Source organism: Aethalodelphis obliquidens, unplaced genomic scaffold (genome assembly GCF_003676395.1).
Source record: "Aethalodelphis obliquidens isolate GAN/ISIS:26980383/991018 unplaced genomic scaffold, ASM367639v1 scaffold71, whole genome shotgun sequence".
Classification (NCBI taxonomy): Eukaryota; Metazoa; Chordata; class Mammalia; order Artiodactyla; family Delphinidae; genus Aethalodelphis; species Aethalodelphis obliquidens.
Genome location: NW_020838015.1, coordinates 179,322 through 203,614, shown reverse-complemented (window position 1 = coordinate 203,614; position 24,293 = coordinate 179,322). Strand labels below are relative to the sequence as shown.

Here is a 24,293-nt window from a genome sequence, read left to right as displayed (position 1 = left end):
TAATCAGGCTTCAATCAGGAACTCATCATTCGGAGAGAGAGAATTAATTCAGGATGGGAGGCAGGGAGGGAGCAAAAGCACAGGCAGAATCTCAAAATCTCTCTGGATGAATCTCTCCTTGGCAGGAGGCAAGTGCTGAAACCTCACACAGGGGAGTCTGGGTGAGAAGTTTTCTGATAACCTGCTGCCAAGAGATGCTGCTGCTGCATCCTGCTGTATACTCCTCAAAGATGCTCTGGGTACCAAACCCTGCTTAAACCTGCACTGTTTTATACGTCCTTGTTCTGATAATTTCCAGAGAAACAACCACACAGAGAGGGTGACAGGGAGGCGTGAGGCATCCCCTCAGGCAGGCTTCTGCAGCGGACACACCTTCTTTGCAGGTTAGGGACCTAGTCTGATAGGGTATCTTGTGCGCTGGGAAAGAAGGGATCAGGGATGTTTCTGAATTCTCAGCTCTGTAGAAATCTCTTCTGATATGAAGTGCCTTTTTTGAAAAAGAGAAGAGGCTCAAAACATCACTCATATAGTGTAGAGTTGGTATTTCTGAGCCCTTTCCCAGCTGCAAAGATGTCCATAGAGAATACAGTCTCCTGGAAGGGGGCACCCGGAGAAATATGGTCATGGAGGAATAATATATACTGTACTTCCTTCATCCCCTTCCAAATCTTTACAAACTTGGGCCTGAACACTGTAAAATGAACTATCACAGTGGGGCAGGGGCAGGGTGTGAGCTACAGGTCCATATATTAAGCAGTCAACACTTGGTGGTTAAAATGGAGATTCATGAAAAAGAATTACCCACAGTTTGCCAGTAAACATCCCAAATTTATGCTTTTAAGCCATTAGTACTGATAACATGCATGTTTTCTTCAAATAGATTTTCAAAGTCTGCTATAGTTTTCAGAGCATTCATAGGGAAGTTAAAATTTACTCATACCTTTAAATAAAGAGAACCCATAAAAGAGGGCTTAGTAGATTCACATTGTTAGGGAAGCCTTGTGAAAACAAATGAAGTAATGGGTACAATTGTTAAATGGAATATGAACTCTAGATTAGATACTAGTATTGTATCCATGTTGAATTTCCAGAATTAGATCATCATTCTGTGGCTGTGTAAGAGAATGCCTTTGTTCAGAGCATAAGAGAATACACACTGAAGTATTTAGGAATAAAGGGTCAAAAGAAGGAAAGTAAGAATTATAAAGCAAACATGACAAAATATTAATAGGTGAAATTGATTGAAGGATAAATGAATTCTTTGCACTATTCCTAAGGCTCTTCTATTAGTTTGAAGTTATTTCAAAATAAAACATTTACAAACACCAAATGAAGTAATTTTACATTGACCTACTTAAACACTACACTTGTTGACCTTCAGTTTTCTCAAGGGGTTGATTTAATACCAAGAGATCTCTTTCAAAACATTTCTCCTATAGCCAAGTCTTTCCAAATTGCAAGGTCACCTTCAGAGGAAAGGAAATTATTGCAACAATCCTTGTCTATCTCATGCTCCGAAATAACCCCTTAAATAACTGATTGTTTTTTAGATTCCACATGTAAGTGAAATAATATGGTATTTGTCTTTCTTAAACAAAAAAAACCCCTCATAGATACAGAGAACAGACTGGCGATTGCCGGAGGGGAGGGGAGTTAGGGGGGTGGGCGAAACTGGTGGAGGGGATCAAGAGGCACAAACTTCCAGTTATAAAATAAACAAGTCATAGGATGTAATAAACAGCATGGTGATGGAATGGTAAATAGAATTATTGCAGTTATCATTTTGCAGTGTATACAAATATTGAATCATTATGTTGTATATCTGAAACTAATATAATGTTATATGTCAATTATACCTCAATAGAAAAAATAAGGCCTTTGGACATGCAGAAAAAACCTGATATTTTTTCCAACCACAGATCGCCATTTACAATTTGACTATTCATTTATGTTAATATCAAGTCGCTCATTTGATATTTTATGTTTCTGGATCAGTATACCACTTATGTTGGAGCAGAATTTTAGTATTGAGCGGTGCAGCTTTAACAAATGGAGTAAATGCTTATCAAACAAAATTTTCAGGTGAGGTTACAAAATCATAATTAATCACAACAAAACCATTTTCAAATTTGTTTCTAAAATAGTCCCTGAAGTCAAAAAGCCATGAAAGGACTGTATAAGGAATGAAAAGCAAGGAGAAATGGAAAAATTAATTTATTATATGAAGAAACATAAACAATATTTATTAGAGTGAATGGCTGCAGAGAAGCAGCCTGCAAAACTCACATCCGCAATGTACTGGCTGAGGAGTACTGACACATACAGTCATAACCCATAGCACTAATGTTCTAAGGAGGTTTCCAAGAAAATGCTGTATTTGACAATCAATTTTAAAGTTTATTTTTCCCATTTACAAGGCAGAAAAAATTATACCCACATTCAATTAAAGTCTAGCGGGATCAGGCATTCAAATTGTAAAGAAAAATTAACAAAAGAGGCTGCTATATCCTTTATGAAAGATGACATACAAAAATGATAAGCTCATTTGTTATCAAAAGCAATTTCTCAGATTTCAGTGGGTCTTTTTCCTCCAAGTACCATATGTTTGGGTGCTATTTTTTTTTTTTTTTTTTTTGCGATACATGGGCCTCTCACTGTTGTGGCCTCTCCTGTTGTGGAGCACAGGCTCCGGACGCGCAGGCTCAGCGGCCATGGCTCACGGGCCCAGCCGCTCCGCGGCATGTGGGATCTTCCCGGACCGGCGCACGAACCCGTGTCCCCTGCATCGGCAGGCGGACTCTCAACCACTGTGCCACCAGGGAAGCCCTGGGTGCTAATTTTTATAAGCAAATGATGGTAAGAGAAAGGGCAACTGTTGAGTTCTCTCCAAGAGTAAAGGCCATTTACACTTGCCCTTCTGTAAGGCCAAAGGCCGACATATTCACTTAAGACACTCATGTGAATGATGCTACTTGTTTCTTCTCTAACGGTAAAAAAAAAAAAAAAAAAAAAAAAAAACCTGTTATGAATTTGAATAACTATAAAAACAACTCCTTTAAACATGCATGGCACTTCAAAAATATTTTCAAAGCATTTTCACACCTATTATTTAATTTGTTCTTCTGACAACCTTGTGAGGTAGTCTGGGCAAGTATATCATGCAAATTTTGTGGGTGAGGAAACTGAGGCATAGAACAATTAACTAACTTGCAGGGTTGGACAGGGAGATGTCAACCTCTACACTGCACTGTCTCCAGTAATGAAGAAAGTCTAAACATATTTGATGATCTTATTTCAATATATTTCGAGGAAATACTTCACCTCCATCCAGCCAAATGATAATGAATCAGTTGGAGTATCTGTTGCGACAAGTTATGGTATGTAATTAATTAGACAAAGCACGGAGAGTTTTAAAAATTGGAATTATTACTGAAAAAGACATTTTAACTCTCAAGATAGGAGGAAATTTGCTGGTTTGTTTGTCTTTAGGGCAACCTAGTTGTGCAGTCTGAGCTATAATTTTGCCATTTCAGAGGTATAATACAAATAATTTAAAAACAAGATTTCTCAGTTCACTATGACTTAAATTGTGGCCATGAAGAAAAAAAGCAGTGGCTTCTCTTCCCCAAAGTGACTAGACGTATATGGCCCCAAAGCAGGGGTATCTGCATATCAAGAGTTAAAGATGACAAAATGTCCAATTTAGTTACCAAACCTCTTTATCCTTTTAAATGTGGCTTATAATTGGGCTTTAGGAGTGTGACAGACCATCACTGTCAGTTTGGTTTGGGGTCACTCAATATGCTTACCTACATTCTACCTTAAAATGATTTTAAATGTATTTGAAGGCCCAGATTTTGTAGTGGTTCTTGAGACAGGCTTCCAAACCAAGGCTGGGGAAGTACCAGTCTCTCCATCCCTGGCTAATTCTGGCCACAACTCCTACTCAAACTCACCATTTTAACCTGTCCCCTGACAAACTAGCTGTTAGAAACTCGATGGGTCAGAAAGTTCAGCCATTATGAGTCCTAAGACTGTCAACCCTGATCGACCTGCAATGTCCAGCCTCGTCAGTGACGTCACCTGCTCCCAGGTGTTTCATCATCAAGGTTTTTATGGTAGAAATAATGGTACTAGATCTAGGCATTTTTCCAAGACAACTGAGGATATTCTACAAATCCTTTTATGAAAGAAATATGGTTCCAGATCAAAGGAGAAATTATACTGAAGATAGGAGAGTGTAGGAGGATAAAATTGAAGTTCTTATTCAAATTAACTCATAATCATACCAAATCAAAATGCATTCAGTTAAAGATAAAAATCTTCTGGTCATGTTAGCTGTTTGCAAAATTTAAAAGTTTCTGAAGTCAACATCTAACTGAAGGTGGGGAAGCCTTTTCCTTCAAATAATGAAAATTAAAATGGCCTATATACATATGCTAGGTGAGAAATTTCTGTGTTTTCTAGAAGAACTTAGGTTAACCAAGGTAACTCTTGTCTAAAACTTTCCTGACAGGCAAGGAAGAGGTGGAGTAAAGACTATGGGTTTTATTTTCTTCTTTCCTAAGAAGGCAAATCCTAGCAAATTCTACTAGAAATTTCCCAGAAATGTAAGACAGGACTCAACCTTGATGAGGTTAAGCCTACCTTCTAGCAGATTCATCTTAAACTACCACAAGAAGGTAAGAACTCTGCTTATAAAAGCCTACAAACACTTTGATATTTTAACAACCCTCTTGATCCAGAATTTCTTCAACATATTGAAGGAACACAACTTTTCTAAAATTCTAGGGCTTCCATAACCAAATTTAGAATTCAATTTTGAATCCATGGATCCTTGAGAATAAAGTCTCCAAGGCTGCTACAGTTGGTTGTGTACAAAGAGCCCTGATGAGATGAAAATGGAACATCTGTCTATTCAAAAACCAAACTTGAACAGCCCTCTCTGAAAACTCTGACAGGACTGTTGTGGCTGATGGCAAAACCCCAGTAACCATCTGTGGTCATCAGATAACTCTTGGGTGAAAACTACGTTCGGGGATAATAAAACATTAGGCTACCTAGACCAGCAGTCCAGAAAACTAGAAAACAAGTAAGCCCCTGCCCTCATTCTACCTGATGGATCTAACCAGCCCAACTCAGATATCATGGGTACTTTGTCAATGAAAAGGCCAGTAACGTCTGGGAGAACATGGTCAACTGTGAATGGTGGTGCCTTAGGCTGCCCCTGCAACGCTCAGGGGTTTCCCTGGCTTCTCTCCATGGTTCCCACATGCCCACCCGAGAGCTCTCTGAAGGGGAGAGACTCACAAGGAGTTGAGAGATAACTTCCTGCTTTGTTAACTGTGCAGGGCCCATCACTTGTATGAAGAACAGGGATCAACCCAGCAAACAATACATCTGTGCCTCAAGAGACTCAGGTCCCATTAAGCAGAAAAGAGCTCATCGGCATTCAAGATCTGGCTGGGCATAGAACTTATTTTACTGCTAGAAGGGGTTTCCTCTCTGTCTGCGGATGACCTTAGATCCGTCTTTTCTGCAGACTCAGAGGATTTCCGCCGCCTGCAGTCACAGCAAGCACACTTTAGCCACTCCTGAAAGCTTTCAGAAACACTAGAGGAAAAGAGCTTTTTGCAAGGGTGGAAGAATTGATAGAACACGATCATGAATAGAATGGCCGTGCAGTACCCAATGAGCAGCTGCAGGATCAGCAGGGGTGCGCACACATACATGTAGATGTCAGTCTTGTAAAGATACCACATGAGGAGGAGGAAGGCGTTCTCGATGAATCTCAACATGTAGTACACCAGCAGCTGGTACCAGTTCTGGGACTTGCTGATGAGGTCGGGGTTGTTGATTTTCAGCTGTACCGCTGACCAGCAGAACATGTTGATCCCGGCGTAGAGTAAGGTGAGGAAGCACAGCACGATGGTGGTGCCCACCCGACTGAGGGCCTTCTCGATGTTCTCAGGGAAGGGGGAGCCACTGCACCAGAAGAGGATCCAGGGGTAGAAGAGGAAGCTGAGGAAGTTGAGGAGTATGTCTATCACCACCCAGGTCTTCAGGACAGAGGTAAAGAGGACCAGGACAATGACTCGAGTGGCAATCTCAAAGCTCCTCCAGAGGAAGATACAGACATAGGCCAGGGGCTTCACTTTGACATCATATTCATCGTATTTGATCTTGATGGCGAGGATGTTACAGCGCAAGGCTCCATACACGATGGACAATAGGGAGAGGACCATGAAGAGACCTGAGGAGAGAAGAGAAAGAGCGCTCTCAAGTCTCACCTACACCAAGAATCCTACTGTGGTGGCTGCTGGCAGCCCTCTACCCATATTCCTTGGACCCCTCTGTTTCATGTGCACGGGCTGGCTTCCAGCTATCAGCGTCTGCTCACTGCACCTGAGGGCTTTTCCCAGGGCTGCAGAAGCCTGCTGTGCCCAGGTGCTGAGCAGGCTGAAGTGCCCAGGAATTAATACCCCTGGGAGAGCCCTTCAACACCCCAATCCTAGCCCTGAGAAGAGCTGGAATATAATGAGCCCAGTTCCCCTACCGTTTGGGTAGAGTAACTCGGAGGTGTGTGTTCTATACTGTTTACCGGTGTTTCCTCATAAGATTACTTTCTAGTCACCCACGGTGACTGTTGTCTAGTAACGTTGTCACCTTTATTGGCCGCCTTCCCTGTCTCACTTCCCTTCTCCCACGCTTCTTATACCTTCCTCCAGACAGACATGCACTCAAGTGCTTGTCTCAGGGTCTGCTTCAGGGTCAACTGAAACTAAAACACCTTTCAGACCCCATCTGCTCTGTCTGAATATGTGGAGTCCTTTACACGGTGCGTTTTGTTTCCTCAATCAGCTTACAAGCTCCTGAGGAGTCACGAGTGACCATGTCTGATATTTCTTCTTGATACCCTCAACATATACCAGTGTAGAAACTGAAACAGAAAGCACTCAATAATAAATTGTTCATGAGTTCCTCTCTATCTGCAGGACCTTTTAAATTTATATACTGACTACAGATTGCTCACTTTTCTTTGCTCTTCAGTTATATTCTTAAATTCCATACAGTGCTGAAGAAATGAGAACCTCACTGTTACTGAGTCAATCTGTCTTGGTCTAAAAGGCCTTAATGTTTCAAGGGGTCTCAACTCTAGCTGTTTATTTCTTCAAATGACTGACGGCTAATGGGTTTACCCGGTTTATACCGAGCAGCAGTGTTAGGGGACAAGATGTGGCTCATTTGAATGGAGCATGGTACTATGTTTCAGAGCATGACACTGCTGGCTGTGAGTTCTATTATCTAAAAAATGTACTGCCAACCCATGAGCACAGACTGTGTGGTCAAATCTGAAATACAATCACTTACTGCAGGCTGCCACGACCTCCAAATATTGGAGCAGGGAGGAACCGAGAGTCTGGCTGGGTTCTGTTTTCTTGCCCATAAAATTGAGATAATACCTTCCATGCCTACCTCCAACGTACATATAACAAAATTGTTCTTACTTATAATTTAAAATGCATGGGAATAAAGGGTTCATTTTCTTATTTAAGTTCTGAATCAGTGGAAGACATCTACATTTGATGGGCATAAAAACTCGGAAGCTTGGGTAGTTAGTTGCCTGGGAGAAGCTCAGTTTTACTCAAAGCATCAACTCCTCTCATAGCCTTTTGGCACTGATTTAAATCATCGATATCATTCTCTGGAAAGACTGCCATGTACTAATCAAATTTAAAAGACAGAAATACTATCACAGGAGTAGCCTGGGAAGTAATTGGACTGAGTTATTTTTTCTGAGAGGCTAGTTCAATGGAGCATTATAAAGCAGTACATATTGCTGATACACTGTTTTTATTGAAATACAGTTGATTTACAATGTTCTGTTAATTTCTGCTGTACAGCAAAGTGACTCAGTTATACATACACATTCTTTTTTATATTCTTTTCCATTACGGTTTATCCCAGGTGATATACTTTTATATGTATTACACATTTCTACAAACCTTAAGAATCTAGTATTGGATCCTTTTCTTTTAGTCCTTCTGTTTTTTCTACTACAAGAAAAATAACTTCAAATGTAGAATATGAGCTAAGCGTAAATTACCATATAAATTATGTATTCATACACATGCAGTATTTACACTGTTAAATTTACGGTACTTCATCTCCAAGTTACTTATTACTTTTAACAATGCAATGACCCAAACAATTTTTTAACCATCAATCCATTTTTCTCGTTAGGTCAATTATTTCCAAATTACGTTTTTTTCTCTGTCAAGAGAGTTAGCCAATTATTACCCAATTGCTGCTTAGTAGGAATTAACTGCTAAGGCCTTCTGAGAATGCAAAGAAATGACTGTGAAATCACTAACTTCAATTATCATTACCAATGTTGGGTGCTCCCTGCTCCCCAAGAAAGGGGCCAGGAAGAGAGAGATACTTGGGAGACAAGAAACTTGAACAAAATGCTTCGAATGTATATTTCTACCTCTAGAGTTAAGCTGTTATCTAATGAATAGCTAGGATGATATTTATGCAAATATCTACTTATTCAGACTTAAATGGAGAAAAGTTCCTGACATCATTTCCCAACCTTCTCTTCCCAGAGTCCACACAACAGGGGATCCGTTGGTGGTCCTGACCTTTTAAGTGGCATGTCATAGAAGTCTAACAGCCCCCAATAATCTTTTTTTCTAAACATCTTTATTGGGGTATAATTGCTTTACAATGGTGTGTTACTTTCTGCTTTATAACAAAGTGAATCAACTATACATATACACACATCCCCATATCTCCTCTCTCTTGCGTCTCCCTCCCACCCTCCCTGTCCCACCCCTCTAGGTGGTCACAAAGCACCGAACTGATCTCCCTGTGCTATGCGGCTGCTTCCCACTAGCTATCTATTTTACATTTGGTAGTGTATATATGTCCATGCCACTCACTCACTTTGTCACAGCTTACCCTTCCCCCTCCCCGTGTCCTCAAGTCCATTCTCTATGTCTGTGTCTTTATTCCTGTCCTGTCCCTAGATTCATCAGAACCATTTTTTTTTTAGATTCCATATATATGTGTTAGCATACAGTATTGGTTTTTCTCTTTTTGACTTACATCACTCTGTATGACAGACTCTAGTTCCATCCAACTCACTACAAATAAGTCAATTTTGTTTCTTTTTATGGCTGAGTAATATTCCATTGTATATATGTGCCACATCTTTATCCATTCATCTGTCGCTGGACTTCAGGTTGCTTCCATGTCCTGGCAATTGTAAATAGTGCTGCAATGAACATTGTGGTACATGACTCTTTTTGAATTATGGTTTTCTCAGGGTATATGCCCAGTAGTGGGATTGCTGGGTCATATGGTAGTTCTATATTTAGTTTTTTAAGGGACCTCCATACTGTTCTCCATAGTGGCTGTATCAATTTACATTGCCACCAACAGTGCAAGAGGGTTCCCTTTTCTCCACACCCTCTCCAGCATTTATTGTTGGTAGATTTTTTGATGATGGCCATTCTCATTGGTGTGAGATGATGTCTCACTGTAGTTTTGATTTGCATTTCTCTAATGATTAGAGATGTTGAGCATCCTTTCATGTGTTTGTTGGCAATCTGTATATCTTCTTTGGACAAATGTCTATTTAGGTCTTCTGCCCATTTGGGGATTGGGTTGTTTGTTTTTTTGATATTGAGCTGCATGAGCTGCTTGTATATTTTGGAGATTAATCCTCTGTCAGTTGCTTCATTTGCAAATATTTTCTCCCATTCTGAGGGTTGTCTTTTCATCTTGTTTATGGTTTCCTTTGCTGTGCAAAAGCTTTTAAGTTTCATTAGGTCCCATTTATTTTTGTTTTTATTCCATTTTTCTAGGAGGTGGGTCAAAAAGGATCTTGCTGTGATTTATGTCATAGAGTGTTCTGACTAGGTTTTCCTCTACAAGTTTTATAGTGTCTGGCCTTACATTTAGGTCTTTAATCCATTTTGAGTTTATTTTTGTGTATGGTGTTTGGAAGTGTTCTAATTTCACTCTTTTACATGTAGCTGTCCAGTTTTCCCAGCACCACTTATTGAAGAGGCTGTTTTTCCTCCATTGTGTATTCTTGCCTCCTTCATCAAAGATAAGTTGACCATATGTGTGTGGCTTTATCTCTGGGCTTTCTATCCTGTTTCATTAATCTATATTTCTGTTTTTGTGCCAGTACCATACTGTCTTGATTACTATAGCTTTGTAATACAGTCTGAAGTCAGAGAGCCTGATTCCTCCAGCTCCGTTTTTCTTTCTCAAGATTGCTTTGGCTATTCGGGGTCTTTTGTGTTTCCATACAAATTGTGAAATTTTTTGTCCTAGTTCTGTGAAAAATACCATTGGTAGTTTGATAGGGATTGCACTGAACCTGTAGATTGCTTTGGGTAGTACAGTCATTTTCACAATGTTGATTCTTTCAGTCCAAGAACATGGTATATCTCTCCATCTGTTTGTATCATCTTTAATTTCTTTCATCAATGTCTTATAGTTTTCTGCATGCAGGTCTTTATCTCCCTAGGTAGGTTTATTCCTAGGTTTTTTTTTTTTTGGCAGTACGCGGGCCTCTCACTGTTATGGCCTCTCACGTAGTGGAGCACAGGCTCCAGACGCGCAGGCTCAGCGGCCATGGCTCACGGGCCCAGCCGCTCCGCGGCATGTGGGATCTTCCTGGACCAGGGCACGAACCCGTGTCCCCTGCATTGGCAGGAGGACTCTCAACCACTGCGCCACCAGGGAAGCCCTATTTCTAGGTATTTTTTTCTTTTTGTTGCAATGGTAAACGCGAGTGTTTCCTTAATTTCCCTTTCAGATTTTTCATCATTAGTGTATAGGAACCCAAGAGATTTCTGTGCATTAATTTTGTATCCTGCTACTTTTCATATTCTCATTTCCTATGTGAGTGTGTGGAGTGGAGGGGCGAGGTCGGAGGGCATTTTGCTGTTTTTATCTTTTGTTAGAAGGTAAGACATCACTTTGGGTAAAGCTGAAAGGAAGGCTTTGGCAATATTCCAAACCCCTGCCACACTTACAAAGTTTCTTCCCATGTAATTCCAGCCAAACGAACTCCTTCCAAAGGAACTCTTCCTATTTCACAGAGAAAATAATTGCTATTAGGAATGAACTTGCTAATTTCCTGACTTGACATCAAGACCTTAATCTTTGTGTTAAGTGGTGGAGAACATTTTATTGCTCAGGATTCCTCTTCGGAGGGGAATTCTGTTTGTAGGACAAGGCAAGCACTTTCTCTGTGGCTTATCCTAGCATTCATTATAATAGCCTCTCAATTTTTTGTATGTAGGAAAATTTCTATTGATATAATAATGCTAAAAGGAAGAAAGGAGGGAGGGAAGGAAGGAAGGAGGGAGGGGAGAGAGGGAGGGAGGGAGGGAAGGGGGAAGGAGAAAGGAAAGAGGAAGGAAAAAATGGGTGAGGGAGGACCCTTCCCTTTACCCTACACTCCTTTCTGTCTACTGCCACACTCTCTTTCACACTTTTCCTCAACCCTCTTACCACTAATCGAAACACTCGTTTTCCAATCCTCAACTCCTTGCAGTCTGGATTCTAGTCTTGCTCCTTCCTCATCTCTCTGCAACATTTGACATTGTTCATTCCCACTTTCTTGAAACTTCTTCTGTGGAAGTGATCATATCATTTTCTCCTAATCATCCTCTCACTTTTCTTGCAGTCCCTTCTCAATTTCATTCATAGGCACATCTTTCTCTTCTACTCAGGAACCATGGTCTTATTTTTCTCCTTCCTACCAGATTTCTCTTCCGAGATATCTTTATAGGTGCCTCAAAACAAAACAAAACACAAAACAAAACTTATATTTCCTTGAAAATCTCCTCTTACATTCCCTCTAGCAGCTCACAACACCATCACTCCAGATCATTCTATCCAGAAATTTACATGTTAATTAGGACTTTTCACTTTCCTCTCCCATCCCACTCAAATAGATCTCTAAGCTCTTGTTACTCAGTGTGGCTCATGGATCAGAAGCACTGACACTGACTGGGGGTCAATGAAGTGCTCTAGCTTAGACCCTGAAATTCTGAGTCAGAATCTCTATTTTAACACGATTTTCCGTTTTTCTCAGGCTTTAATGTATGACCATTAAAGTCGGAGAAGTACTGCTCTAAGTTCATTTCTTCCTCCCTTTCTGGCTGTGTCCCTTGTTAACTCTCATAATGGCTCTTACCACAGGGTCCTAACTCATTTGTTTCTCTGCCACCAGCCTTCCTCTCCTCTTCGTCTGCCTGGATAAACCCTACTTGTTCTTCAAGGTTCAGTTAAAGTGTTACCGCCTCAATGATGCCTTTTCTCGGCCTTTATTCAACTATATTTATTCAGTTGTGCTAAATGCTTCCAAGACTCTTCTAAGCTCAGTTAACTGCCACTCTATTGGGAACTCACAGTCACTCAATGCATACGTCTCTTTCCTCACTTGGTACCTTTGGTTTAGTGCAATCTCCTAGAGGCAGCTACTGTTTCATACAGATTTTTATTACAGCACCTAGCACAGTGACTGGCACAAAGTTGGTAACTGATATGTCTGTTGAATAAGTGAAATAAAAATTGTACAATCTGTGACCTGCCCTTTTTTTTTTTAACCACTGAATGAGTAATTGAAGCTCCAAATCTCTCAGAGACACGACTGAAGTGAGCCATGAGAACTCTCAAAGCCCCTTCCCAGATGGTGACTTCTGGGGTCATGGGCTTCCTATGCAAATGCATCTGCTTTATGTGCCTTTCTCAATCAAGAAGTTGCACGTGTTTCCAGCACTTCCAGAGAAATAGGCTCCAAATTAGAAAAGGTCTTTGAGATTTAAGTTTACACTCTAAAAAAAACTCTTCTAGGTATATGAGAGGCTTGCAAAGCAGGGAGATTTAGGAACAGTGCAGTACTTTCTGACCACGGGAATAACTAAGGAAGGTAAGTCCTGCTTCAGGATGTCGGGCCCAGCCAGGATTAAGACAAGTCTGGATTATCTCAGCAGTGTTATCTTCCTGGTCAGTTATCCAGATCACTGCTCTTGCTGGATTCCATGACTTACTCTTACTTGAGTTACCTTTGACCATGTATTACAGGACCCAGGGTTCTGCTTTAATTCCACCCCAGGCCCTGACAACTGGTCAGCAAACTTTTTTTTTTAACATCTTTATTGGAGTATAATTGCTTTACAATGGTATGTTAGTTTCTGCTGTATAACAAAGTGAATCAGCTATACGTATACATATATCCCCATATCTCCTCCCTCTTGCATCTCCCTCCCACCCTCCCTATCCCACCCCTCTAGGTGGTCACAAAGCACCGAGCTGATCTCCCTGTGCTATGTGGCTGCTTCCCACTAGCTATCTATTTTACACTTGGTAGTGTGTATATGTCCATGCCACTCTCTCACTTCGTCCCAGCTTACCCTTCCCCCTCCCCATGTCCTCAAGTCCATTCTGTACGTCTGCGTCAGCAAACTGTTAATGAAGAGAGTGAAAATGAGAGAGATCGTCAACACCATGAGCTTGTATCCACATCTGTCACCTTCTCTCCCCAGTTGCTATCATAAATATTGCTTTGGTCCTTTATTGTAACAGCTTTATTGAGACATAATTCGCATACCGTACAATTCACAATTTAAAGTGTACAATTCAATGTTTCTTTTTTGTTAACAATAATTTTATTATCACAGTTATTACTGAATAATTATGATGTCCCCAACACCACGCACTTTACATATATGATCACATTTAATCCTTATCAGTTGGTTCTAGTTTATACCCATTTTCCAGATGAGAAAGATGAGGTTAAATAGCTTTCCCAATGTCATACAGCTAGTAAGTGGTCATGCTTGGATTCAAATTGAGAACTGTTTGTCTCTAAACTCTTTCTTTTTTAGTTGGAGTATAGTTGCTTTACAATGTTGTGTTAGTTTCTCCAGTACAGCAAAGTGAATCAGCTACACATATACATATATCCCCTCTTTTTTGGATTTCCGTCCCATTTAGGTCACCATAGAGCAGTGAGTAGAGTTCCCTAAGGAGGCAAGAAAATACAATGGAGAAAAGACAGTCTCTTCAATAAGTGGTGCTGGGAAAACTGGACAGCTACATGTAAAAGAATGAAATTAGAACACTCCCTAACACCATACACAAAAATGAACTCAAAATGGACTGAAGACCTAAATGCAAGGCCAGACACTATAAAACTCTTAGAGGAAAACCTAGGCAGAACACTCTATGACATAAATCACAGCAAGATCCTTTTTGACCAGCCTCCTACAGAAATGGAAATAAAAACAAAAATAAACAAATGGGACCTAATGAAACTTAAAAGCTTTTGCACAACAAAGGACACCATAAACAAGATGAAAAGACAAACCTCAGAATAGGAGAAAATATTTTCAATGTTTCTCTAAAAGCAGATTCGCAGATATGTGTATCTACTTTTAGTACGTTTCATCACCAGAGTCACATTTAGTACGTTTTCATCACTTCAAAAAGAAACCCTGTACACTTTAGCTCTCATTCCTCTACCCCCCTCCCCCACCCAGTCCTAAGCAACCACTAACTACTTTCTGTCTCTATAGATTTCCCTATCCTGGACTTCTGTATGAATGAAACCATATAATGTGTGGTCTTTTGTGACTGGTTTCTTTCACTTAGCATAACATTTCAACACTCATCTATCTTGTAGCATGCATCAGTCCTTCATTTCATTTCACGGTCAAATAATATTCCATTGTATGGATATACTACATTTTGCTTATCCATCCATCAGCTGATGAAAATTTGGGTTGTTTCCACCTTCTGGCTATTGTGAATAGTGCTTCTACAAACATTTGTATGTGATTTTTTTTTTTTTTAATTTGGCTGCATTGGGTCTTCGTTGCTGCACATGGGCTTTCTCTAGCTGTGGCGAGCAGGGGCTACTCTTGGTTGTGGTGCGTGGGCTTCTCATTGCAGTGGCTTCTCTTGTTGCGGAGCACGGGCTCTAGGCACGTGAGCTTCAGTAGTTGTGTCTCACGGGCTGTACAGTGCAGGCTCAGTAGCTGTGGCACATGGGCTTAGTTGCTCTGCAGCATGTGGGATCTTCCCAGACTAGGGCTCAAACCCGTATCTCCTGCATTGGCAGGTGGATTCTTAACCACTGCACCACCAGGGAAGTTCCTATGAATATATTTTTATTTCTCTTGGGTCTATAGGAGTAGAGTTGCTGGGTCATATGGTAACTTTGTGTTTAATTATTTGAGGAACTGCCAGACTGTATTCCAAAGTGATTGCACCATTTTACATTCCCACCAGCAGTGTATGAAAGTTCCAATTTCTCCACACGCTCACCAATGTTTGTTATTATCATTAAGTTCAATTTTTATTATAACCTTTTGATTCTAGTCATCCCAGTGGGTGTGAAGTGGTACACCTTTGTGATTTTGATTTGCGTTTTCATGATGACTAATGATGTAGAGCATCTTTTCATGTGCTTATTGGCCATTTGTACATCTTCCTTAGTTGCTTTGGTTCTTAACTATAGAACAAACTCATAATAGATTTCACACTTTCTCATATGTATCCCAAAAACTCTACCAGAATTCAAAGGCCAGATTTGCATAGACTTATTTAAGGACAATATATTAGCTTCACCCTCAGGTGTCAATGAGCATTTAAAATGAAAAAGAGAGAACAATTCTGATTTCTCGTGCTTTTTAACTTCCCTTAAAAAGGCATTAAAAAGCAAAAAAGAGGATTTCCATGCTGACAATGGCAGATTAGTTTGTTTTGGTTCAATATTTCTGCCAAGAGCAACTGGACAAACACCTGTTTAAAGGCATCAGAGATCTACCAAAGAAAGCAGTCAGTACTTTCGGGCCAAGATCTTAAAGAGAAGAAAAGTCCTAAGAGAAAATTCTGAAGCTGCTCTTCCCCTTGAGACATATGCCCATATGATACTGGGTACAGTATTATGGAACATGAACACAGCTTTCAGCAGTCTCTCAAATCTGGTGGGTGTGGGAGCAAATATTGATATTGTGGCCCTATAATGGTCCTGGAGACAGCCAAAGCTTTCTGGTGGGAACCCCGAAGACTAGACACTGGGAGTAAGGGTGACCAGAAATAGATAATCCCTCATAAAGGCTGAAGTACACATTTCAACCAACTCAAGTTATGACTGGATCAATTCAATCTATATCTAACCCAATTACCTGCCATAAACAAAAGTAAAATCTTCCTGGAGAAAGAGAACTCATCCAGAGACTCAAAGTATCTCTTTTTTTTTTTTTTTTTTTTTTGCTGTACGCGGGCCTCTCACTGTTGTGGCCTCTCCTGTTGCGGAGCACAGGCTCAGGATGTGCAGGCTCAGCGGTCATGGCTCACGGGCCCAGCCGCTCCATGGCATGTGGGATCTTCCTGGACCAGGGCACGAAGCCGTGTCCCCTGCATGGGCAGGTGGACCCTCAACCACTGCACCACCAGGGAAGCCCTCTTTTTTTTTTAATATAAGCATCTGACATTTAATTAAAAATAACATGGCAAGCCAACAACAAAAACAAAAAAATCTAAATCCAAGAATTAAAATATATCCATAGGAAATAGAGATATTGTAATTATCTCACATGGACTTAAAAATATTCATAATTACCCTGAGGAAACCATAATTCAAAAAGAGTCATGTACCACAATGTCCACTGCAGCTCTATTTATAATAGCCAGGACATGGAAACAACCTTAGTGTCCATTGACAGATGAATGGATAAAGAAGATGTGGCACATATATCCACTGGGATATTACTCAGCCATAAAGAGAAATGAAATTGAGTTATTTGCAGTGAGGTGGATGGACCTAGAGTCCGTTATACAGAGTGAAGTAAGTCAGAAAGAGAAAAACAAATACCGTATGCTAAAGCATATATATGGAATCTAAAAAAACAGTACTGATGAACCTAGTGGCAGGGCAGGAATAAAGATGCAGGTGTAGAGAATGGACTTGAGGACACAGGGAGGGGGAAGGGTAAGCTGGGACAAAGTGAGAGAGTGGCATGGACATATATACACTACCAAACGTAAAATAGCTAGTGGGAAGCAGCTGCATAGCACAGGGAGATCAGCTCGGTGCTTCGTGACCACCTAGAGGGGTGGGATAGGGAGGGTGGGAGGGAGACACAAGAGGGAGGATACATGGGGATGTGTGTGTATGTATAGCTGATTCACTTTGTTATAAAGCAGAAACTAACACACCATTGTAGAGCAATTATACTCCAATAAAGATGTTAAAAATATTCATAATTAATATGTTTAAGAAATTATGACAAGATAGAGAATTTATCAGAGACTGGAAACTATTCTAAAAACTCAAATGAAAATTCCAGAACTGAAAAATACAATAAGGGCCATTAAGAAATCAACAGATGGGTTTAATAGAATAGAAATTGCTATAAAGATTATTAGTACTAAGCAGAAGGCAAGTCAGAAGAAAATGGAGAAACAAAAAAGCATGAGAGACTTACAGCAAAGTGAAAATGTTGGAGAGAGAGAGAAGAGAAGAAAAAGAATGGGTCGGAACCAATACTTAAAGTGATAAAGTCTAAGAATTTTCCCAAACTGCTAAAATATCAAACTAAAGCCCAAGTAGGATAAATACGAAGAAAACCTCAACTAAGCATGTTAAAACTGCTGAACATCAAAGTCAAAGTGAAAACCTTAAAAAGCAGTTAGAAACAAACGAACAACCAAAAATCAGATGAATTTCAAAGGAGCAACAATAACAAGAACAGCTGGTATCTCAACAGAAATAATGGAAGCCAGAAGACAAAGGGATGGTAACCTCAAAGTGGGAGGAAAGTAACCACTAACCTAGTCCTCCAAACACAAAGATGAAGGTAAAAGAAAGACATTTTATGACAAAACAAAAATGAGGGTATTTTTCACTAGTAGATCTACTCTAAAGAAAATACTGAAGGTAGCATTTCAGACCCAATGAAAATGCTCCCACATGGAAGCATGGAGATACAGGAAGGTCTGAACAGGGACCAAAAGGATAAATACAACTCAATTTTTATAATCAGCCAAAAGACTTGCATGGTCACTTGACACACACACACACACACACACACACACACACACACACACACACACACCCCAAAATGGTCACTAAAAACACGAAAAGGAAGTCAAGCTCATTAGCCATCAGGAAATGCAAATTCAAACTAAAATGAGACACTACTACACACACCCACTGTAATACTGAAAGTAACAGCAAGTGTTGGCAAGGATGTGGGGCAACTGGAACTCTTATACACTGCTTGTGGGAGTGTAAAGTGGTATAATGACTTTTGCAGTTTCTACTAAAGCTAAACATAGGCATTTCCTGTGACTAGCAATTCTACCCGAGTATAGGTGTAACAGAACTGTATATATATACGTATACTAAAAGGCACGTACGAGGATATTTTCAGCAGCATTATTTTTAATCCCAATCTGGAAAAAACCTAAATATTAATCAAGAGAAGAATGTGTCAATTCATTGTGGTATATTCATACAATGGAATATTACATTACACAGCAATGCTAAAGAACAAAGTTCTGCTACAAGTCACAACATGGATAACTCTCACAAATATAATGTTCAATGAAGGAAGCTAGACCTCTGATTCCATTTATATCAACTTTTTAAAAACCAGGAAAAATTAATCTGTGATGTTAGAAGTCAGCTTTCTTTTTTAAATTTAATTTTGATTGGAGAATAGTTGATTTGCAATGTTGAGTTAGTTTCAGGTGTACAGCAAAGTGAATCAGTTATACATGTACATACATCTATTCTTTTTCACATTCTTTTGCCATGTAGGTTATTACAGAGTACTGAGTAGAATTCCCTGTGCTACACAGTAGGTCCTTGTTGATTATCTGTCTTATACATAGTAGCGTGTATATGTTAACCCCAACTTCCTAATTTATCCCTCCCCCCACCTTTCCCCTTTGGTAACCATATATTTAGTTTCTAAGTCTGTGAGTCTGTTTCTGTTTTGTAAATAAGCTCATCTGTATAATATTTAAAGATTCCACGTATAAGTGATATCATATGGTATTTGTCTTTCTCTGTCTGGCTTCCTTCACTTAGTATGATGATCTCTAGGTCCATCCATGTTGCTGCAAATGGTATTATTTCATTCTTTTTATGGCTAATATTCCATTGTATACATGTACCACGTGTTCTTTATCCATTCATCTGTCGACGGAGATTTAGGTTGTTTTCATGTCTTGGCTACTGTAAACAGTGATGCGATGAACACTTGGGGTGCATGTATCTTTTCAAATTATAGTTTTCTCTGGATGTATGCCCAGGATTGGGATCGCTGGATCACATGACAGCTCTATTTTCAGTTTTGTAAGGAACCTCCATACTGTTTTCCATAGTGGCTGCACCAATTTACATTCCCACCAACTGTGTAGGAGGGTTCCCTTTTCTCCACACCCTCTCCAGCATTTACTGCTTGTAGACTTTTTTTTTTTTTTGGCTGCGCTGCATGGCATGTGGGATCTTAGTTCCCCAACTGGGGATTGAACTCGCACCCCCTGCAGTGGAAGCACAGAGTCTTAACCACTGGACTGCCAGGGAATCCGCCTGCCAATGCAGGGGCATGGGTTCGAGCCCTGGTCCGGGAAGATCCCACATGCCACGGAGCAACTAAGCCCATGCACCACAACTACTGATCCTGCACTCTAGAGCCTGCGAGCCACAACTACTGAGCCTGTGCGCCTACAGCCCGTGCTCTGCAACAAGAGAAGCCACCACAGTGAGAAGCCCGCGCACTGCAACGAAGGGTAGCCCCCGCTCACCACAACTACAGAAAGCCCATGCACAGCAACGAAGACCCAACACAGCCAAAAATAAATAATTAAAAAAAATTCTAAAAACATATAGGTGCATTACTACTATACTTACTAGGCAACTCAATATATTTGTATTAAATTGAATTTTTTTAAAGGCAAAAGACTACACTTTCATTAGTGTAATGAAGTTATTTCAGGAATAGTTTCCTTGCCTACCCTGGCAAAATGCCATGGAGAAAACAAAACATACTATAAACACCTACTTGAATCACTATAGCAAAACTGGTTCTACAGATGTAACCAGGATGACATCCTAATACTGTAAAACACATCTTAAACTTCTAGCAACTAAGACCTTACTGTTACCAAAAGGCCTCTTGAACATGTGCCAGTTTACCAGATGTTTAGTCAGAAATTGAGGACTTTCCTTTCAATACATAGTTATATCCTGTTTAGTATTCAGAATTGTCAGAACAAATTATTATGGCATGTCAATCACAGTACATGCGATGTGATTATTACTGTTTACAATCCCTAAAGAGCCCGAACGATTTTTGCTATTTTTCTCCCAGACACATTTCAATTTCTTACCTAAGGAAACTGGGTGATAAAATCTCTTCTGGCTCATCTCTCTTACGCTGAAAAAAATTACTGTAGTCTTCTCATGCCAGGGACTATTGTAAGCACGTTACAGGTACTAATCACTTAATCCTAACAATTCTATAAAGTAGATACTGTAATTATCCTCATTATGCAGATGAGAAAATAGAAACACAAAGATGCTAACTAATTTCCCAGAAATCACTCAGCTAGCAGAGTTGGAATTCATACCTAAGCAGTCTTGCTCTAGAGTCTTGGTCTTAACCAATAGGCAATTCTGGCTAAATAAATATTAAATATAATGAGGCCTATTTCCCTAGCAGTGGTCTTTTTTTTTTAAACATCTTTATTGGAGTATAATTGCTTTACAGTGGTGTGCTAGTTTCTGCTTTATAACAAAGTGAATCAGCTATACATATACATATATCCCCATATCCCCTCCCTCTTGCGTCTCCCTCCCATCCTTCCTATCCCACCCCTCTAGGTGGTCACAAAGCACCGAGCTGATCTCCCTGTGCTATGCAGCTACTTTCCACTAGCTATCTGTTTTACGTCTGGTAGTAGATATAAGTCCATGCCACTCTCTCACTTCGTCCCAGCTTACCCTTCCCCCTCCCCGTGTCCTCAAGTCCATTCTCTACGTCTGCGTCTTTATTCCTGTCCCCTAGCAGGGGTCTTAGCTCTACTTTTTACCTCTTTTATCAATGGGAGGCAAGGAGCAGGAGCCTGCTACCCTTGAATCTGTCCAGGGCCTCAAGGAGTCTGGAGAATCTCCCCCTACCCCCTGCCTAGAGTATTTTGGGGAGTTGCCCAATTCTTCTTTACTCCACCTGAGCCCAAATTTAGTATCTATTTTCTATTATATGAGTAGTCTATATATTAAAACTTCTTGAAATCATGCTGTCTAGGTACCTAGGAGTTGGTAAGCCTCACTGCATTAAGCTGGTTTCTGGGAATCACCTCCCAAGGCACAACCGATGATCAGAAAGAAGAGGGGCAGGCTCCCCTATCTGCCCTCCCAATGTTCTTATCATCCTGCCTCAGGCAGAGAGAAGAGGCATCAGTGAGTTGAGCTAGAGAAAGGAACACCCTTGTCCTCCATAGCCAAACAAAGGAAGTTAGTACCTGACCCATGTGCGGGACCCTCTACCAGGTTTTCTAACAGCAAAATAGTTAGCAGGACCACTCAGAACCCCAAGGCAACAGTTCTGCATTCTGCTGCAGATTCTTACCTCTGGCAAGGCAGAGCAAACCTTCTCAAAACACAGTCACTCATGTACAGTGAACTCTGTAGATAATCAGGCACAGCCACTTGAGCCTCCACAACTGAAATAATCTCTTGTATTTTCTGCCTTCGCCAACACTTGAACCATAGACACTCACAAACATTTGCACACACATCCTTACCTCCACTAATCTTTTCTAGTATAATTTTTCCCCCAAATCTATCTTCCCTTCCCTCTTTTCAAATGCTTTATTCTATTCTTATTTAATAGTCTTGTTTTATATGCGTTCATAGCTATATGCAACATGAAAACTTAAAAAAATGTAGGAAATAAATAATTTTAAAAATGGATAAATAAATGGCTTGGAACTTGCAAAGAAGACCTCAGTTCTCCTGTGTATGACTGTACCTGTTCAACACGCCCGATTCTAAGCTGCACCACCAGGACCTACTTACTTTACAGACCTGAGTGAGGAATCAGAAGGTCCTATGCTAGATTCTTCAAACATGCGCTCTAGAAGTAAACGTGAGAAGCTACATAAGCAGCACTGCTAGGCTCCAGTGAACCCAAGCACAGCCTTGACAATGCACTTACATGCAGGGTGGGGAGGAGTGTGTGTCTCCCCACTGAATAGCATTAAGTAACTTCCACTGGCTTGTGGCCACAGATTCCAGAAAAGAAAATCGGAGCCTATAACCAGGCAAAAGCCAAGCCTGAATGAAAAGTGTTGGTGGTATACAGAAGCATTTTTCCCCAGTGCATTTGGGGGTGAGTTCGGTTTCGGAGCCATGGATATGAACTCACCCACAAGTCTTGCACGCTTCATATTGTCTTACACACTGACATCCACCATTACACAATCATATAGACCATTGTTTAGACTGCTATAGCAGTTATGTATACTATACTGAGTATAGCTGAAAATGCTCTTTGGTATAGAAAAAATTAAACAGTTAATATTCAACTATATATATATATATATATATATATATCACATCGTTCTTGGATTTGTAAGAGTCAAATAAATTCATCTGGGTATACAGGTAGATGAGAGCAGTGTGGGATCCAAATCACAGACATCTAACAAGGAGTAGAAGTCTGAGAAACTTTCATACTGGAGCAGTCAACACAATATACCTAAATCAACCTTAGGGTAAGAAGAAAACAAATTACAGTAAATTATTTTACTGCTTAATTGAGCTATAATTTACATACAAATAACTGTACATATTTAATGTGTACAGTTTGATGATTTTGGACACAGGCAAGTAAAATTTTTAGAAACTGAAATTTATTTTATTTTATTTATTTCTTTTTTTAAACATCTTTACTGGAGTATAATTGCTTTACAATGGTGTGTTATAACAAAATGAATCAGCTCCACATATACATATGTTCCCATATCTCTACCCTCTTGCGTCTCCCTCCCTCCCACCCTCCCTATCCCACCCCTCTAGGTGGTCACAAAGAACCGAGCTGATCTCCCTGTGCTATGCGGCTGCTTCCCACTAGCTATCTACCTTACGTTTGGTAGTGTATATATGTCCATGCCACTCTCTCACTTTGTCACAGCTTACCCTTCCCCCTCCCCATATCCTCAAGTCCATTCTCTCCTAGGTCTGTGTCTTTATTCCCGTCTTGCCCCTAGGTTCTTCATGACCTTTTTTTTTTTTCTCTTAGATTCCATATATATGTGTTACCATAGGGTATTTGTTTTTCTCTTTCTGACTTACTTCACTCTGTATGACAGACTCTAGGTCCATCCACCTCACTACAAATAACTCAATTTCGTTTCTTTTTATGGCTGAGTAATATTCCATTGTATATATGTGCCACATCTAGAAACTAAAATTTAAAATAATCACAAACTTCAATTTGCCCATATTTAACCAAATTTCCAATTAACCAATGCTCTACTTTTAGGTAAAAGAGAAATATTCATATCCCTAACAGAATACAAGCTCAATACAAACAGAAATTTTGTTTTATTCACTGATGCCTGGTACCAAGTACAGGGCCTGGCACACAGTGGGTCTTCAATAGATATTGTTGAATAAGTTAATTGATAACAAGGAGTTATTATTAAATTTTAAAAAGCATTGTATTCAAGCCAGTGTTACACAGCTTCCTCATTTACCAAACTATATGCTACAAACATGTTCCAAATGGTGCACCTCAATCATTGAAGAATGTTTCTAATATTTATGGGCTCTTCTCCAAAGAAAGGTATACAGATAACAAATATAAGGCTGAAAAACACACAAGCAAAATATACTTCTGGATGGCCTATGTTTACCAGAAAATCAAATGCCCAGAAATCTCCATTCCCTTTGGATTGTTTAACTGAGTTTCATGGCACATTTGACACATTTGTTCTGCCAGTCACTTACTTTGAAAGAGAAGAAATTGGATAACCAACTCTCTGCTCAACGTATTATCATCCTTTTTACTAAGCATTCACTAAAATAATTCAAATGTACTTCTAAAAGGCTTAAAGATGAATAAGAAAACTTTGAAATCAAAGACTAATAAGCAAGTTTTCTAGATTCTTTCTAGGTATTCATCACTTTATACACACACACACACACACACACACACACACACACACACACACACACA

The 24,293-nt window shown here is 40.0% G+C and overlaps 1 protein-coding gene across 1 annotated transcript in view; it reads right to left on the bottom strand.

The window, feature by feature from the left end:
• Positions 1-2,736: 2,736 nt before the first annotated feature.
• The window catches only part of XK (X-linked Kx blood group antigen, Kell and VPS13A binding protein), a 52,015-nt gene continuing 30,458 nt past the window's right edge, over positions 2,737-24,293 (bottom strand). The window contains exon 3 of the mRNA XM_027091273.1: positions 2,737-6,253. Coding sequence (XP_026947074.1) covers positions 5,427-6,253 — 827 coding nt within the window. The 3' untranslated portion in view covers positions 2,737-5,426. The remainder of the gene's footprint in view (positions 6,254-24,293) is intronic.